Source organism: Vicia villosa, unplaced genomic scaffold (genome assembly GCF_029867415.1).
Source record: "Vicia villosa cultivar HV-30 ecotype Madison, WI unplaced genomic scaffold, Vvil1.0 ctg.000470F_1_1, whole genome shotgun sequence".
NCBI classification, from domain to species: Eukaryota; Viridiplantae; Streptophyta; class Magnoliopsida; order Fabales; family Fabaceae; genus Vicia; species Vicia villosa.
In genome coordinates this window covers 984954-1004150 of record NW_026705227.1, presented here as the reverse complement: position 1 = coordinate 1004150, position 19197 = coordinate 984954, and the positions used below count along the sequence as shown (strand labels likewise).

The 19197-nt window shown below is 31.7% G+C and overlaps 5 protein-coding genes across 5 annotated transcripts; all 5 read left to right on the top strand.

The window, feature by feature from the left end:
* The first annotated feature begins 2078 nt into the window (after positions 1-2078).
* On the top strand, positions 2079-2942 carry LOC131628675 (uncharacterized). The gene has a single exon (XM_058899499.1). It carries the CDS (start codon positions 2079-2081, stop codon positions 2940-2942), a length of 864 nt encoding a protein of 287 aa, XP_058755482.1.
* Positions 2943-4001: 1059 nt separating this feature from the next.
* Positions 4002-4865, top strand: LOC131628673 (uncharacterized). Its single transcript, XM_058899498.1, has one exon. The coding sequence runs from the start codon at positions 4002-4004 to the stop codon at positions 4863-4865; it is 864 nt and encodes a 287-aa protein (XP_058755481.1).
* Positions 4866-8493: 3628 nt separating this feature from the next.
* Positions 8494-9357, top strand: LOC131628672 (uncharacterized). Its single transcript, XM_058899497.1, has one exon. It carries the CDS (start codon positions 8494-8496, stop codon positions 9355-9357), a length of 864 nt encoding a protein of 287 aa, XP_058755480.1.
* A 3630-nt stretch (positions 9358-12987) lies between these two features.
* On the top strand, positions 12988-13851 carry LOC131628671 (uncharacterized). The gene has a single exon (XM_058899496.1). It carries the CDS (start codon positions 12988-12990, stop codon positions 13849-13851), a length of 864 nt encoding a protein of 287 aa, XP_058755479.1.
* Positions 13852-17478: 3627 nt separating this feature from the next.
* Positions 17479-18342, top strand: LOC131628670 (uncharacterized). Its single transcript, XM_058899495.1, has one exon. The coding sequence runs from the start codon at positions 17479-17481 to the stop codon at positions 18340-18342; it is 864 nt and encodes a 287-aa protein (XP_058755478.1).
* Positions 18343-19197: the final 855 nt, after the last annotated feature.

Below are 19197 nucleotides of genomic sequence, written 5' to 3'. Positions count from 1 at the left end.
ATAGTTAAATCATGACTCATGATGATGCTTTGATAATTTTTTAGTAAGTTAAAAAAAGATAATACATTTGGTGAGAAAACCCTAGGGTGATATAAATCCCATCGTATTGAGTTATTCGGAAACACAACCATACTCCTAGTTGGTATGTGTTCTGAATGTTAGGTTTCAATGGAAACCAACCATGTACAATTTTGGGGGATATCGAGGTTCTTTATGGATGCCTAAGATTTTGTTACCAATAATGGGAGTATGGTCCATATGAAGGTTGTAGTCTCTGAGCGGTGTCCGGAATTATGTGAAAAGTGTTGGTGGGAGAAAGACATTATTTGTGTACTAGGGAGTCTGTGATCTGTGTCCAAACTTATGTGAAGAGTTGTGGCCCAAGAAAGATGTCCCACGTAACTATCCATATCCAGAGGTAGACATGGGTCGTTTGACCCGAGTGTTGATATTCACACACCATATGAGATCAATTGGATCTCGATCCACGTTCTTTTATGATTGTAGAACATGGAAGGTTGAGAAAGAAACATTATTAATAGAGTAGAACATGAGAGCACCATGACCAAGAAGACATACGGTGTAGTTAGAACTGCACTGAAATAGTTATATCTCACCCTATGTTTAATATTTGTGGTAATTAGGTGAATTACTGATGAAAAGGAAAGATGACATGAAGGATTTAAAGATCTTGTTATCTATTTTTTTGGTTTTGTTTTTGCTGTCTAGCCTATTCTAGTATTTTATTCCATGATTTATGTTGTATATGTACTATGATTGTATCTTTTATCATACATGTATTGGATGTCATCTAGACACTTTTGATTGTACTCAGTACCAGATATAAAATGTCGAATAATACCATTCTATACGCATATTATTCGGGGTATTACACTTTGAATAATAAATATAAAGTGATAATTCTTATATTCACTTGTCACAATTACGTTTTGAAAGTATCACCAATTCTCTCTGTAGTAAATATAACTTTCCATGTAATCTATTATTATATGAACTATCCCATATTTGCTTGTCATAAAAATTTATATTAAGAGGAATGAGGGGATCAAAATACATGGACTACCAATGCGGTAAATAAAAAAGACATATACCATAAGAGTTGATTGCTTTGAAAAGGAATATATCTCTGGAAATAAATGTACTAGAGGAGTCTTACATAGATTTATTTTAAGAAAGTGAGCTAACGATAGAAGCCATTTGGATTAGAAGATGATTATACCTTTCGAGAGGTAATTTTGGGAAACGGGTTGTCTACAACTCACTAGATTTTTGAATGAGAAGGGGCAACTTGAGAACTCTACAACTAAATTGAATTTAAATTGTTTAGAATAGATGAATCCATCTTAACTAATTAGGTCTTAGAGTTTAAAGTTTCTTTTGCACTTAGTGCCAAGAAAATTAGTCCATATAGTTCACCAAACATAAGATGTAAGTTTATTTTATATACAACTATATTTATTAAAAAGAGTAAAGGAGTTAGTTTTAATATATTTTACTATATTTAACTAATTGTAATATATTTTTCCAAAAGTATAAGGAAATGCCCCATCTGGTGATTGAAATTGAAAATTTCAAAATATCTTTTTATATATCGTTTATCAATCTATATATATTATGATTTTTCCAAAATTATTTTATTACCAGCAACAAAATTTGTTGTTGATACAACTCTTTCTTAAATATAGTAAAATAATTAAAAAAAACAAATCAAATTTCAACCACTAAAACTAGTTGTTGTTGTTGGAATAAGAAGGTTTTCCCAACAATAGTGTGATTGTTGAGAAATTAAGTAATTTATTACTAATACTTAATAATTTTTTGCCAAGTACATAACAAATAGTTCTATTTTAAAGTAATAGTTTTATTCTTAAAACAATAATTAAGTTATTGAGTAAATATTACTTGTTATAGACATTCAAATTGATGTTTGCAATTAGCATGCCGTTCAAACAAAAAAACTGTTGCTCATATATATAATTTATATTTTCTCATTATGTTTTCCAAATACATTTTGTGTGTTTGTGTGTATCAACATTGTAGTCTTTAATATTTTAGCGATGGCAAATTTGCTAAACATGTTCTTCTCAATAATGCTTATCGAAGTATCTCTTTTAGCATTGTTGATTGGAAATTCCAAAGCAACTCATCGCTTTATTGATATTAAAGATCATATTGATCACCAAGTTTCCTTACAAACGAGGAGTGTTCATGGCATTGCAAGATTGAGTCCAGAAGGACCTAATCCACACCACGACAATTCTTTACAGCCAAAAAGTGATCATCACATTGCAAAATTGAGTCCAGGAGGTCCCGATCCACATCACCATCTTTCCTTACAAACGAGGAATGTTCATCACATTGCAAGATTGAGTCCAGAAGGTCCAGATCCACACCACCATGTTTCCTTACCAACGGGGAATGTTCATCACATTGAAAGATTGAGTCCAGGAGGTCCAGATTCACACCACCATGATTTCTTGCAAACTAGAAATGTTCATGAAATTGCAAGATTGAGTCCAGGAGGTCCTAATCCACACCATGACAATTCCTTAAATCCTACGAGTGTCGATCTCATTGCAAAATTGAGTCCAGGAGGTCCCGATCCACATCACCATCTTTCCTTACAAACGAGGAATGTTCATCACATTGCAAGATTGAGTCCTGATGGTCCAGATCCACACCACCATGTTTCCTTACAAACGGGGAATGTTCATCGCATTGAAAGATTGAGTCCAGGAGGTCCAGATTCACACCACCATGATTTCTTGGAAACTAGAAATGTTCATGGAATTGCAAGATTGAGTCCAGGAGGTCCTAATCCACACCACGACAATTCCTTACATCCAACGAGTGTCCATCTCACTGCAAAATTAAGTCTAAGAGGTCATAATCCAAACTACCCGAATTCCTTTCAACCTTAGAATAATCATTGCATTGCATGATTGAGACTAGAGAGTCCCAATTTACACCACCACCATATTTAACATTAAGTTATCGTTCACTCGATAACTTATCTTCTAATGTATTTTGTGATTTCTGAATTAAGGAGAGTGAGAGTGAGAGTGAGAGAATAAACTATATTCAAATAAAAGAGAGATAAATAGATTGGAGATGGTTATTGTTACTTTTAATTATATATATGTTATAGTGCGTATATTTACTTGTCACAATTATGTTTTGAATAAATCACTAAGGCTTGTCCCATAGTGAATAAAATTTACCAAGTAATTATTATTTTGTAAACTAATATGTACATAATATTTTAATTAAAGTTACTTTGAAGAGAATATTAGGGGAACGAAAAATATAGACTACACTAGTGGAATATAAATAAAACATAGACCACACAAGTTGAATGCTCTAAATTTCTTTGAAAATTAATTCATAAAAGGACTGTAACACGATGTTTATTATATGAAAGGTACATACTAAATTAAACTAGTCACTTGATAGGCCTTTATTAAATATGGTAAATTTTATACAATTATTTTTTTCAAAATATTTTTTTATATATCGTTTATCAATCTATATATATTATGATTTTTCCAAAATTATTTTATTACCAGCAACAAAATTTGTTGTTGATACAACTCTTTCTTAAATATAGTAAAATAATTAAAAAAAAACAAATCAAATTTGAACCACTAAAACTAGTTGTTGTTGTTGGAATAAGAAGGTTTTCCCAACAATAGTGTGATTGTTGAGAAATTAAGTAATTTATTACTAATACTTAATAATTTTTTGCAAAGTACATAACAAATAGTTCTATTTTAAAGTAATAGTTTTATTTTCAAAACAATAATTAAGTTATTGAGTAAATATTACTTGTTATAGACATTAAAATTGATGTTTGCAATTAGCATGCCGTTCAAACAAAAAAACTGTTGCTCATATATATAATTTATATTTTCTCATTATGTTTTCCAAATACATTTTGTGTGTTTGTGTGTATCAACATTGTAGTCTTTAATATTTTAGCGATGGCAAATTTGCTAAACATGTTCTTCTCAATAATGCTTATCGAAGTATCTCTTTTAGCATTGTTGATTGGAAATTCCAAAGCAACTCATCGCTTTATTGATATTAAGGATCATATTGATCACCAAGTTTCCTTACAAACGAGGAGTGTTCATGGCATTGCAAGATTGAGTCCAGAAGGACCTAATCCACACCACGACAATTCTTTACAGCCAAAAAGTGATCATCACATTGCAAAATTGAGTCCAGGAGGTCCCGATCCACATCACCATCTTTCCTTACAAACGAGGAATGTTCATCACATTGCAAGATTGAGTCCAGAAGGTCCAGATCCACACCTCCATGTTTCCTTACCAACGGGGAATGTTCATCACATTGAAAGATTGAGTCCAGGAGGTCCAGATTCACACCACCATGATTTCTTGCAAACTAGAAATGTTCATGAAATTGCAAGATTGAGTCCAGGAGGTCCTAATCCACACCATGACAATTCCTTAAATCCTACGAGTGTCGATCTCATTGCAAAATTGAGTCCAGGAGGTCCCGATCCACATCACCATCTTTCCTTACAAACGAGGAATGTTCATCACATTGCAAGATTGAGTCCTGATGGTCCAGATCCACACCACCATGTTTCCTTACAAACGGGGAATGTTCATCGCATTGAAAGATTGAGTCCAGGAGGTCCAGATTCACACCACCATGATTTCTTGGAAACTAGAAATGTTCATGGAATTGCAAGATTGAGTCCAGGAGGTCCTAATCCACACCACGACAATTCCTTACATCCAACGAGTGTCCATCTCACTGCAAAATTAAGTCTAAGAGGTCATAATCCAAACTACCCGAATTCCTTTCAACCTTAGAATAATCATTGCATTGCATGATTGAGACTAGAGAGTCCCAATTTACACCACCACCATATTTAACATTAAGTTATCGTTCACTCGATAACTTATCTTCTAATGTATTTTGTGATTTCTGAATTAAGGAGAGTGAGAGTGAGAGAATAAACTATATTCAAATAAAAGAGAGATAAATAGATTGGAGATGGTAATTGTTACTTTTAATTATATATATGTTATAGTGCGTATATTTACTTGTCACAATTATGTTTTGAATAAATCACTAAGGCTTGTCCCATAGTGAATAAAATTTACCAAGTAATTATTATTTTGTAAACTAATATGTACATAATATTTTAATTAAAGTTACTTTGAAGAGAATATTAGGGGAACGAAAAATATAGACTACACTAGTGGAATATAAATAAAACATAGACCACACAAGTTGAATGCTCTAAATTTCTTTGAAAATTAATTCATAAAAGGACTGTAACACGATGTTTATTATATGAAAGGTACATACTAAATTAAACTAGTCACTTGATAGGCCTTTATTAAATATGGTAAATTTTATATATATATTTTTTTCAAATTTATCATCTTGCCACACTTTATTCTATTTTCCATTCAATAAGATTTTTTAATCCAAATATTATTTAAAAATATTCAGCTAGTTATCTACCTTGAAATGAAATTTATGAATTTATTCCACGTCATATAATTTTTTTTGACTTAAATACTATGATTTTAAATATTCAATATGTAGCAATCCAAACAAGATAAGTCTATAATTATCCCCTTCAGACGGTTAATACGGGTATTGAAACATAGTACAATAGTATACACATTACACGAGTACAAATTTTCGCATACTTAAACATATAGTAAGTCGCATATTTAGGCAATATCACCTCATTCGAGAGATAATAGATATATGAGATGTGAAGATATTCAGAGTATGATGGCCATACTAGATCTATGGGTATTAGGTGTATGCCTGATGGGATCTAGTGCTAGTGGGAGATTGGCGGTGAAAGCCCTATCTGCCAATAATTTTTGTACTTGTATCAAATCATATATTAATAATAAAAGACATTTCTTTATTATGTTTGTTTTTCCAAAATAATAAAGTCCCTAGAATAGCTATTCTGTTTAATGAAATGTTAAGTGCAACATAATCATGAGATCCCATGAAACATAAGGACAATATTCTCAAATTATCTCTAGTCGTGCTTTACTGTGAAGTGGGAAAACATTAAATCATTGAGACTATTGTATGGATAGACTGACGATCAGATCTCATGGATTATGGATAAAGAGCAATCAAGTCTTCATGAATTGATTGTTGATTTTTATGAATGCGTGCGAAATTATGATACATCTGCTGTGTGATATGTTGTCAGTGTTCACTTTATGTTAGTACATGACTTAAATGGATTCAGATTTGAGAAAACATGAAAAACTAGGAAATTTTTGAGTTTTAACCGACCTATAACTGGTTACTCTCTGCCAGTAAGCGGTTACCACCCTTGGTGGATTTAATTTGAAATTCATATAGGCTAACTGATTAAGATAGTTAAATCATGACTCATGATGATGCTTTGATAATTTTTTAGTAAGTTAAAAAAAGATAATACATTTGGTGAGAAAACCCTAGGGTGATATAAATCCCATCATATTGAGTTATTCGGAAACACAACCATACTCCTAGTTGGTATGTGTTCTGAATGTTAGGTTTCAATGGAAACCAACCATGTACAATTTTGGGGGATATCGAGGCTCTTTATGGATGCCTAAGATTTTGTTACCAGTAATGGGAGTATGGTCCATATGAAGGTTGTAGTCTCTGAGCGGTGTCCGGAATTATGTGAAAAGTGTTGGTGGGAGAAAGACATTATTTGTGTACTAGGGAGTCTGTGATCTGTGTCCAAACTTATGTGAAGAGTTGTGGCCCAAGAAAGATGTCCCACGTAACTATCCATATCCAGAGGTAGACATGGGTCGTTTGACCCGAGTGTTGATATTCACACACCATATGAGATCAATTGGATCTCGATCCACGTTCTTTTATGATTGTAGAATATGGAAGGTTGAGAAAGAAACATTATTAATAGAGTAGAACATGAGAGCACCATGACCAAGAAGACATACGGTGTAGTTAGAACTGCACTGAAATAGTTATATCTCACCCTATGTTTAATATTTGTGGTAATTAGGTGAATTACTGATGAAAAGGAAAGATGACATGAAGGATTTAAAGATCTTGTTATCTATTTTTTTGTTTTGTTTTTGCTGTCTAGCCTATTCTAGTATTTTATTCCATGATTTATGTTGTATATGTACTATGATTGTATCTTTTATCATACATGTATTGGATGTCATCTAGACACTTTTGGTTGTACTCAGTACCAGATATAAAATGTCGAATAATACCATTCTATACGCATATTATTCGGGGTATTACACTTTGAATAATAAATATAAAGTGATAATTCTTATATTCACTTGTCACAATTACGTTTTGAAAGTATCACCAATTCTCTCTGTAGTAAATATAACTTTCCATGTAATCTATTATTATATGAACTATCCCATATTTGCTTGTCATAAAAATTTATATTAAGAGGAATGAGGGGATCAAAATACATGGACTACCAATGCGGTAAATAAAAAAGACATATACCATAAGAGTTGATTGCTTTGAAAAGGAATATATCTCTGGAAATAAATGTACTCGAGGAGTCTTACATAGATTTATTTTAAGAAAGTGAGCTAACGATAGAAGCCATTTGGATTAGAAGATGATTATACCTTTCGAGAGGTAATTTTGGGAAACAGGTTGTCTACAACTCACTAGATTTTTGAATGAGAAGGGGCAACTTGAGAACTCTACAACTAAATTGAATTTAAATTGTTTAGAATAGATGAATCCATCTTAACTAATTAGGTTTTAGAGTTTAAAGTTTCTTTTACACTTAGTGCCAAAAAAATTAGTCCATATCGTTCACCAAACATAAGATGTAAGTTTATTTTATATACAACTATATTTATTAAAAAGAGTAAAGGAGTTAGTTTTAATATATTTTACTATATTTAACTAATTGTAATATATTTTTCCAAAAGTATAAGGAAATGCCCCATCTGGTGATTGAAATTGAAAATTTCAAAATATTTTTTTATATATCGTTTATCAATCTATATATATTATGATTTTTCCAAAATTATTTTATTACCAGCAACAAAATTTGTTGTTGATACAACTCTTTCTTAAATATAGTAAAATAATTAAAAAAAACAAATCAAATTTGAACCACTAAAACTAGTTGTTGTTGTTGGAATAAGAAGGTTTTCCCAACAATAGTGTGATTGTTGAGAAATTAAGTAATTTATTACTAATACTTAATAATTTTTTGCCAAGTACATAACAAATAGTTCTATTTTAAAGTAATAGTTTTATTTTCAAAACAATAATTAAGTTATTGAGTAAATATTACTTGTTATAGACATTCAAATTAATGTTTGCAATTAGCATGCCGTTCAAACAAAAAAACTGTTGCTCATATATATAATTTATATTTTCTCATTATGTTTTCCTAATACATTTTGTGTGTTTGTGTGTATCAACATTGTAGTCTTTAATATTTTAGCGATGGCAAATTTGCTAAACATGTTCTTTTCAATAATGCTTATCGAAGTATCTCTTTTAGCATTGTTGATTGGAAATTCCAAAGCAACTCATCGCTTTATTGATATTAAGGATCATATTGATCACCAAGTTTCCTTACAAACGAGGAGTGTTCATCGCATTGCAAGATTGAGTCCAGAAGGACCTAATCCACACCACGACAATTCCTTACAGCCAAAAAGTGATCATCACATTGCAAAATTGAGTCCAGGAGGTCCCGATCCACATCACCATCTTTCCTTACAAACGAGGAATGTTCATCACATTGCAAGATTGAGTCCAGAAGGTCCAGATCCACACCACCATGTTTCCTTACCAACGGGGAATGTTCATCACATTGAAAGATTGAGTCCAGGAGGTCCAGATTCACACCACCATGATTTCTTGCAAACTAGAAATGTTCATGAAATTGCAAGATTGAGTCCAGGAGGTCCTAATCCACACCATGACAATTCCTTAAATCCAACGAGTGTCGATCACATTGCAAAATTGAGTCCAGGAGGTCCCGATCCACATCACCATCTTTCCTTACAAACGAGGAATGTTCATCACATTGCAAGATTGAGTCCTGAAGGTCCAGATCCACACCACCATGTTTCCTTACAAAAGGGGAATGTTCATCGCATTGAAAGATTGAGTCCAGGAGGTCCAGATTCACACCACCATGATTTCTTGGAAACTAGAAATGTTCATGGAATTGCAAGATTGAGTCCAGGAGGTCCTAATCCACACCACGACAATTCCTTACATCCAACGAGTGTCCATCTCACTGCAAAATTAAGTCTAAGAGGTCATAATCCAAACTACCCGAATTCCTTTCAACCTTAGAATAATCATTGCATTGCATGATTGAGACTAGAGAGTCCCAATTTACACCACCACCATATTTAACATTAAGTTATCGTTCACTCGATAACTTATCTTCTAATGTATTTTGTGATTTCTGAATTAAGGAGAGTGAGAGTGAGAGAATAATACTATATTCAAATAAAAGAGAGATAAATAGATTGGAGATGGTAATTGTTACTTTTAATTATATATATGTTATAGTGCGTATATTTACTTGTCACAATTATGTTTTGAATAAATCACTAAGGCTTGTCCCATAGTGAATAAAATTTACCAAGTAATTATTATTTTGTAAACTAATATGTACATAATATTTTAATTAAAGTTACTTTGAAGAGAATATTAGGGGAACGAAAAATATAGACTACACTAGTGGAATATAAATAAAACATAGACCACACAAGTTGAATGCTCTAAATTTCTTTGAAAATTAATTCATAAAAGGACTGTAACACGATGTTTATTATATGAAAGGTACATACTAAATTAAACTAGTCACTTGATAGGCCTTTATTAAATATGGTAAATTTTATATATATATTTTTTTTCAAATTTATCATCTTGCCACACTTTATTCTATTTTCCATTCAATAAGATTTTTTAATCCAAATATTATTTAAAAATATTCAGCTAGTTATCTACCTTGAAATGAAATTTATGAATTTATTCCACGTCATATAATTTTTTTTGACTTAAATACTATGATTTTAAATATTCAATATGTAGCAATCCAAACAAGATAAGTCTATAATTATCCCCTTCAGACGGTTAATACGGGTATTGAAACATAGTACAATAGTATACACATTACACGAGTACAAATTTTCGCATACTTAAACATATAGTAAGTCGCATATTTAGGCAATATCACCTCATTCGAGAGATAATAGATATATGAGATGTGAAGATATTCAGAGTATGATGGCCATACTAGATCTATGGGTATTAGGTGTATGCCTGATGGGATCTAGTGCTAGTGGGAGATTGGCGGTGAAAGCCCTATCTGCCAATAATTTTTGTACTTGTATCAAATCATATATTAATAATAAAAGACATTTCTTTATTATGTTTGTTTTTCCAAAATAATAAAGTCCCTAGAATAGCTATTCTGTTTAATGAAATGTTAAGTGCAACATAATCATGAGATCCCATGAAACATAAGGACAATATTCTCAAATTATCTCTAGTCGTGCTTTACTGTGAAGTGGGAAAACATTAAATCATTGAGACTATTGTATGGATAGACTGACGATCAGATCTCATGGATTATGGATAAAGAGCAATCAAGTCTTCATGAATTGATTGTTGATTTTTATGAATGCGTGCGAAATTATGATACATCTGCTGTGTGATATGTTGTCAGTGTTCACTTTATGTTAGTACATGACTTAAATGGATTCAGATTTGAGAAAACATGAAAAACTAGGAAATTTTTGAGTTTTAACCGACCTATAACTGGTTACTCTCTGCCAGTAAGCGGTTACCACCCTTGGTGGATTTAATTTGAAATTCATATAGGCTAACTGATTAAGATAGTTAAATCATGACTCATGATGATGCTTTGATAATTTTTTAGTAAGTTAAAAAAAGATAATACATTTGGTGAGAAAACCCTAGGGTGATATAAATCCCATCATATTGAGTTATTCGGAAACACAACCATACTCCTAGTTGGTATGTGTTCTGAATGTTAGGTTTCAATGGAAACCAACCATGTACAATTTTGGGGGATATCGAGGCTCTTTATGGATGCCTAAGATTTTGTTACCAATAATGGGAGTATGGTCCATATGAAGGTTGTAGTCTCTGAGCGGTGTCCGGAATTATGTGAAAAGTGTTGGTGGGAGAAAGACATTATTTGTGTACTAGGGAGTCTGTGATCTGTGTCCAAACTTATGTGAAGAGTTGTGGCCCAAGAAAGATGTCCCACGTAACTATCCATATCCAGAGGTAGACATGGGTCGTTTGACCCGAGTGTTGATATTCACACACCATATGAGATCAATTGGATCTCGATCCACGTTCTTTTATGATTGTAGAATATGGAAGGTTGAGAAAGAAACATTATTAATAGAGTAGAACATGAGAGCACCATGACCAAGAAGACATACGGTGTAGTTAGAACTGCACTGAAATAGTTATATCTCACCCTATGTTTAATATTTGTGGTAATTAGGTGAATTACTGATGAAAAGGAAAGATGACATGAAGGATTTAAAGATCTTGTTATCTATTTTTTTGTTTTGTTTTTGCTGTCTAGCCTATTCTAGTATTTTATTCCATGATTTATGTTGTATATGTACTATGATTGTATCTTTTATCATACATGTATTGGATGTCATCTAGACACTTTTGGTTGTACTCAGTACCAGATATAAAATGTCGAATAATACCATTCTATACGCATATTATTCGGGGTATTACACTTTGAATAATAAATATAAAGTGATAATTCTTATATTCACTTGTCACAATTACGTTTTGAAAGTATCACCAATTCTCTCTGTAGTAAATATAACTTTCCATGTAATCTATTATTATATGAACTATCCCATATTTGCTTGTCATAAAAATTTATATTAAGAGGAATGAGGGGATCAAAATACATGGACTACCAATGCGGTAAATAAAAAAGACATATACCATAAGAGTTGATTGCTTTGAAAAGGAATATATCTCTGGAAATAAATGTACTCGAGGAGTCTTACATAGATTTATTTTAAGAAAGTGAGCTAACGATAGAAGCCATTTGGATTAGAAGATGATTATACCTTTCGAGAGGTAATTTTGGGAAACGGGTTGTCTACAACTCACTAGATTTTTGAATGAGAAGGGGCAACTTGAGAACTCTACAACTAAATTGAATTTAAATTGTTTAGAATAGATGAATCCATCTTAACTAATTAGGTTTTAGAGTTTAAAGTTTCTTTTGCACTTAGTGCCAAAAAAATTAGTCCATATAGTTCACCAAACATAAGATGTAAGTTTATTTTATATACAACTATATTTATTAAAAAGAGTAAAGGAGTTAGTTTTAATATATTTTACTATATTTAACTAATTGTAATATATTTTTCCAAAAGTATAAGGAAATGCCCCATCTGGTGATTGAAATTGAAAATTTCAAAATATTTTTTTATATATCGTTTATCAATCTATATATATTATGATTTTTCCAAAATTATTTTATTACCAGCAACAAAATTTGTTGTTGATACAACTCTTTCTTAAATATAGTAAAATAATTAAAAAAAACAAATCAAATTTCAACCACTAAAACTAGTTGTTGTTGTTGGAATAAGAAGGTTTTCCCAACAATAGTGTGATTGTTGAGAAATTAAGTAATTTATTACTAATACTTAATAATTTTTTGCCAAGTACATAACAAATAGTTCTATTTTAAAGTAATAGTTTTATTTTCAAAACAATAATTAAGTTATTGAGTAAATATTACTTGTTATAGACATTCAAATTAATGTTTGCAATTAGCATGCCGTTCAAACAAAAAAACTGTTGCTCATATATATAATTTATATTTTCTCATTATGTTTTCCTAATACATTTTGTGTGTTTGTGTGTATCAACATTGTAGTCTTTAATATTTTAGCGATGGCAAATTTGCTAAACATGTTCTTTTCAATAATGCTTATCGAAGTATCTCTTTTAGCATTGTTGATTGGAAATTCCAAAGCAACTCATCGCTTTATTGATATTAAGGATCATATTGATCACCAAGTTTCCTTACAAACGAGGAGTGTTCATCGCATTGCAAGATTGAGTCCAGAAGGACCTAATCCACACCACGACAATTCCTTACAGCCAAAAAGTGATCATCACATTGCAAAATTGAGTCCAGGAGGTCCCGATCCACATCACCATCTTTCCTTACAAACGAGGAATGTTCATCACATTGCAAGATTGAGTCCAGAAGGTCCAGATCCACACCACCATGTTTCCTTACCAACGGGGAATGTTCATCACATTGAAAGATTGAGTCCAGGAGGTCCAGATTCACACCACCATGATTTCTTGCAAACTAGAAATGTTCATGAAATTGCAAGATTGAGTCCAGGAGGTCCTAATCCACACCATGACAATTCCTTAAATCCAACGAGTGTCGATCACATTGCAAAATTGAGTCCAGGAGGTCCCGATCCACATCACCATCTTTCCTTACAAACGAGGAATGTTCATCACATTGCAAGATTGAGTCCTGAAGGTCCAGATCCACACCACCATGTTTCCTTACAAAAGGGGAATGTTCATCGCATTGAAAGATTGAGTCCAGGAGGTCCAGATTCACACCACCATGATTTCTTGGAAACTAGAAATGTTCATGGAATTGCAAGATTGAGTCCAGGAGGTCCTAATCCACACCACGACAATTCCTTACATCCAACGAGTGTCCATCTCACTGCAAAATTAAGTCTAAGAGGTCATAATCCAAACTACCCGAATTCCTTTCAACCTTAGAATAATCATTGCATTGCATGATTGAGACTAGAGAGTACCAATTTACACCACCACCATATTTAACATTAAGTTATCGTTCACTCGATAACTTATCTTCTAATGTATTTTGTGATTTCTGAATTAAGGAGAGTGAGAGAGAGAATATACTATATTCAAATAAAAGAGAGATAAATAGATTGGAGATGGTAATTATTACTTTTAATTATATATATGTTATAGTGCGTATATTTACCTGTCACGATTATGTTTTGAATAAATCACTAAGGCTTGTCCCATAGTGAATAAAATTTACCAAGTAATTATTATTTTGTGAAATAATATGTACATATTATTTTAATTAAAGTTACTTTGAAGAGAATATTAGGGGAACGAAAAATATAGACCACACTAGTGGAATATAAGTAAAACATAGACCACACAAGTTGAATGCTCTAAATTTCTTTGAAAATTAATTCATAAAAGGACTGTAACACGATGTTTATTATATGAAAGGTACATACTAAATTAAACTAGTCACTTGATAGGCCTTTATTAAATATTGTAAATTTTATATATTATTTTTTTTCAAATTTATCATCTTGCCACACTTTATTCTATTTTCCATTCAATAAGATTTTTTAATCCAAATATTATTTAAAAATATTCAGCTAGTTATCTACCTTGAAATGAAATTTATGAATTTATTCCACGTCATTTAATTTTTTTTGACTTAAATACTATGATTTTAAATATTCATTATGTAGCAATCCAAACAAGATAAGTCTATAATTATCCCCTTCAGACGGTTAATACGGGTATTGAAACATAGTACAATAGTATACACATTACACGAGTACAAATTTTCGCATACTTAAACATATAGTAAGTCGCATATTTAGGCAATATCACCTCATTCGAGAGATAATAGATATATGAGATGTGAAGATATTCAGAGTATGATGGCCATACTAGATCTATGGGTATTAGGTGTATGCCTGATGGGATCTAGTGCTAGTGGGAGATTGGCGGTGAAAGCCCTATCTGCCAATAATTTTTGTACTTGTATCAAATCATATATTAATAATAAAAGACATTTCTTTATTATGTTTGTTTTTCCAAAATAATAAAGTCCCTAGAATAGCTATTCTGTTTAATGAAATGTTAAGTGCAACATAATCATGAGATCCCATGAAACATAAGGACAATATTCTCAAATTATCTCTAGTCGTGCTTTACTGTGAAGTGGGAAAACATTAAATCATTGAGACTATTGTATGGATAGACTGACGATCAAATCTCATGGATTATGGATAAAGAGCAATCAAGTCTTCATGAATTGATTGTTGATTTTTATGAATGCGTGCGAAATTATGATACATCTGCTGTGTGATATGTTGTCAGTGTTCACTTTATGTTAGTACATGACTTAAATGGATTCAGATTTGAGAAAACATGAAAAACTAGGAAATTTTTTTAGTTTTAACCGACCTATAACTGGTTACTCTCTGCCAGTAAGCGGTTACCACCCTTGGTGGATTTAATTTGAAATTCATATAGGCTAACTGATTAAGATAGTTAAATCATGACTCATGATGATGCTTTGATAATTTTTTAGTAAGTTAAAAAAAGATAATACATTTGGTGAGAAAACCCTAGGGTGATATAAATCCCATCATATTGAGTTATTAAGAAACACAACCATACTCCTAGTTGGTATGTGTTCTGAATGTTAGGTTTCAATGGAAACCAACCATGTACAATTTTGGGGGATATCGAGGCTCTTTATGGATGCCTAAGATTTTGTTACCAATAATGGGAGTATGGTCCATATGAAGGTTGTAGTCTCTGAGCGGTGTCCGGAATTATGTGAAAAGTGTTGGTGGGAGAAAGACATTATTTGTGTACTAGGGAGTCTGTGATCTGTGTCCAAACTTATGTGAAGAGTTGTGGCCCAAGAAAGATGTCCCACGTAACTATCCATATCCAGAGGTAGACATGGGTCGTTTGACCCGAGTGTTGATATTCACACACCATATGAGATCAATTGGATCTCGATCCACGTTCTTTTATGATTGTAGAATATGGAAGGTTGAGAAAGAAACATTATTAATAGAGTAGAACATGAGAGCACCATGACCAAGAAGACATACGGTGTAGTTAGAACTGCACTGAAATAGTTATATCTCACCCTATGTTTAATATTTGTGGTAATTAGGTGAATTACTGATGAAAAGGAAAGATGACATGAAGGATTTAAAGATCTTGTTATCTATTTTTTTGTTTTGTTTTTGCTGTCTAGCCTATTCTAGTATTTTATTCCATGATTTATGTTGTATATGTACTATGATTGTATCTTTTATCATACATGTATTGGATGTCATCTAGACACTTTTGGTTGTACTCAGTACCAGATATAAAATGTCGAATAATACCATTCTATACGCATATTATTCGGGGTATTACACTTTGAATAATAAATATAAAGTGATAATTCTTATATTCACTTGTCACAATTACGTTTTGAAAGTATCACCAATTCTCTCTGTAGTAAATATAACTTTCCATGTAATCTATTATTATATGAACTATCCCATATTTGCTTGTCATAAAAATTTATATTAAGAGGAATGAGGGGATCAAAATACATGGACTACCAATGCGGTAAATAAAAAAGACATATACCATAAGAGTTGATTGCTTTGAAAAGGAATATATCTCTGGAAATAAATGTACTCGAGGAGTCTTACATAGATTTATTTTAAGAAAGTGAGCTAACGATAGAAGCCATTTGGATTAGAAGATGATTATACCTTTCGAGAGGTAATTTTGGGAAACGGGTTGTCTACAACTCACTAGATTTTTGAATGAGAAGGGGCAACTTGAGAACTCTACAACTAAATTGAATTTAAATTGTTTAGAATAGATGAATCCATCTTAACTAATTAGGTTTTAGAGTTTAAAGTTTCTTTTGCACTTAGTGCCAAAAAAATTAGTCCATATAGTTCACCAAACATAAGATGTAAGTTTATTTTATATACAACTATATTTATTAAAAAGAGTAAAGGAGTTAGTTTTAATATATTTTACTATATTTAACTAATTGTAATATATTTTTCCAAAAGTATAAGGAAATGCCCCATCTGGTGATTGAAATTGAAAATTTCAAAATATTTTTTTATATATCGTTTATCAATCTATATATATTATGATTTTTCCAAAATTATTTTATTACCAGCAACAAAATTTGTTGTTGATACAACTCTTTCTTAAATATAGTAAAATAATTAAAAAAAACAAATCAAATTTCAACCACTAAAACTAGTTGTTGTTGTTGGAATAAGAAGGTTTTCCCAACAATAGTGTGATTGTTGAGAAATTAAGTAATTTATTACTAATACTTAATAATTTTTTGCCAAGTACATAACAAATAGTTCTATTTTAAAGTAATAGTTTTATTTTCAAAACAATAATTAAGTTATTGAGTAAATATTACTTGTTATAGACATTCAAATTGATGTTTGCAATTAGCATGCCGTTCAAACAAAAAAACTGTTGCTCATATATATAATTTATATTTTCTCATTATGTTTTCCTAATACATTTTGTGTGTTTGTGTGTATCAACATTGTAGTCTTTAATATTTTAGCGATGGCAAATTTGCTAAACATGTTCTTTTCAATAATGCTTATCGAAGTATCTCTTTTAGCATTGTTGATTGGAAATTCCAAAGCAACTCATCGCTTTATTGATATTAAGGATCATATTGATCACCAAGTTTCCTTACAAACGAGGAGTGTTCATCGCATTGCAAGATTGAGTCCAGAAGGACCTAATCCACACCACGACAATTCCTTACAGCCAAAAAGTGATCATCACATTGCAAAATTGAGTCCAGGAGGTCCCGATCCACATCACCATCTTTCCTTACAAACGAGGAATGTTCATCACATTGCAAGATTGAGTCCAGAAGGTCCAGATCCACACCACCATGTTTCCTTACCAACGGGGAATGTTCATCACATTGAAAGATTGAGTCCAGGAGGTCCAGATTCACACCACCATGATTTCTTGCAAACTAGAAATGTTCATGAAATTGCAAGATTGAGTCCAGGAGGTCCTAATCCACACCATGACAATTCCTTAAATCCAACGAGTGTCGATCACATTGCAAAATTGAGTCCAGGAGGTCCCGATCCACATCACCATCTTTCCTTACAAACGAGGAATGTTCATCACATTGCAAGATTGAGTCCTGAAGGTCCAGATCCACACCACCATGTTTCCTTACAAACGGGGAATGTTCATCGCATTGAAAGATTGAGTCCAGGAGGTCCAGATTCACACCACCATGATTTCTTGGAAACTAGAAATGTTCATGGAATTGCAAGATTGAGTCCAGGAGGTCCTAATCCACACCACGACAATTCCTTACATCCAACGAGTGTCCATCTCACTGCAAAATTAAGTCTAAGAGGTCATAATCCAAACTACCCGAATTCCTTTCAACCTTAGAATAATCATTGCATTGCATGATTGAGACTAGAGAGTACCAATTTACACCACCACCATATTTAACATTAAGTTATCGTTCACTCGATAACTTATCTTCTAATGTATTTTGTGATTTCTGAATTAAGGAGAGTGAGAGAGAGAATATACTATATTCAAATAAAAGAGAGATAAATAGATTGGAGATGGTAATTGTTACTTTTAATTATATATATGTTATAGTGCGTATATTTACCTGTCACAATTATGTTTTGAATAAATCACTAAGGCTTGTCCCATAGTGAATAAAATTTACCAAGTAATTATTATTTTGTGAACTAATATGTACATATTATTTTAATTAAAGTAACTTTGAAGAGAATATTAGGGGAACGAAAAATATAGACTACACTAGTGGAATATAAATAAAACATAGACCACACAAGTTGAATGCTCTAAATTTCTTTGAAAATTAATTCATAAAAGGACTGTAACACGATGTTTATTATATGAAAGGTACATACTAAATTAAACTAGTCACTTGATAGGTCTTTATTAAATATTGTAAATTTTATATATTATTTTTTTTTCAAATTTATCATCTTGCCACACTTTATTCTATTTTCCATTCAATAAGATTTTTTAATCCAAATATTATTTAAAAATATTCAGCTAGTTATCTACCTTGAAATGAAATTTATGAATTTATTCCACGTCATTTAATTTTTTTTGACTTAAATACTATGATTTTAAATATTCAATATGTAACAATCCAAACAAGATAAGTCTATAATTATCCCCTTCAGACGGTTAATACGGGTATTGAAACATAGTACAATAGTATACACATTACACGAGTACAAATTTTCGCATACTTAA

Excerpts from the sequence above, each read along its gene's own strand:
- LOC131628673 (XM_058899498.1), top strand. The coding sequence starts at position 4,002 with ATGGCAAATTTGCTAAACATGTTCTTCTCAATAATGCTTATCGAAGTA.
- LOC131628670 (XM_058899495.1), top strand. The coding sequence starts at position 17,479 with ATGGCAAATTTGCTAAACATGTTCTTTTCAATAATGCTTATCGAAGTA.
- LOC131628671 (XM_058899496.1), top strand. The coding sequence starts at position 12,988 with ATGGCAAATTTGCTAAACATGTTCTTTTCAATAATGCTTATCGAAGTA.
- LOC131628675 (XM_058899499.1), top strand. The coding sequence starts at position 2,079 with ATGGCAAATTTGCTAAACATGTTCTTCTCAATAATGCTTATCGAAGTA.
- LOC131628672 (XM_058899497.1), top strand. The coding sequence starts at position 8,494 with ATGGCAAATTTGCTAAACATGTTCTTTTCAATAATGCTTATCGAAGTA.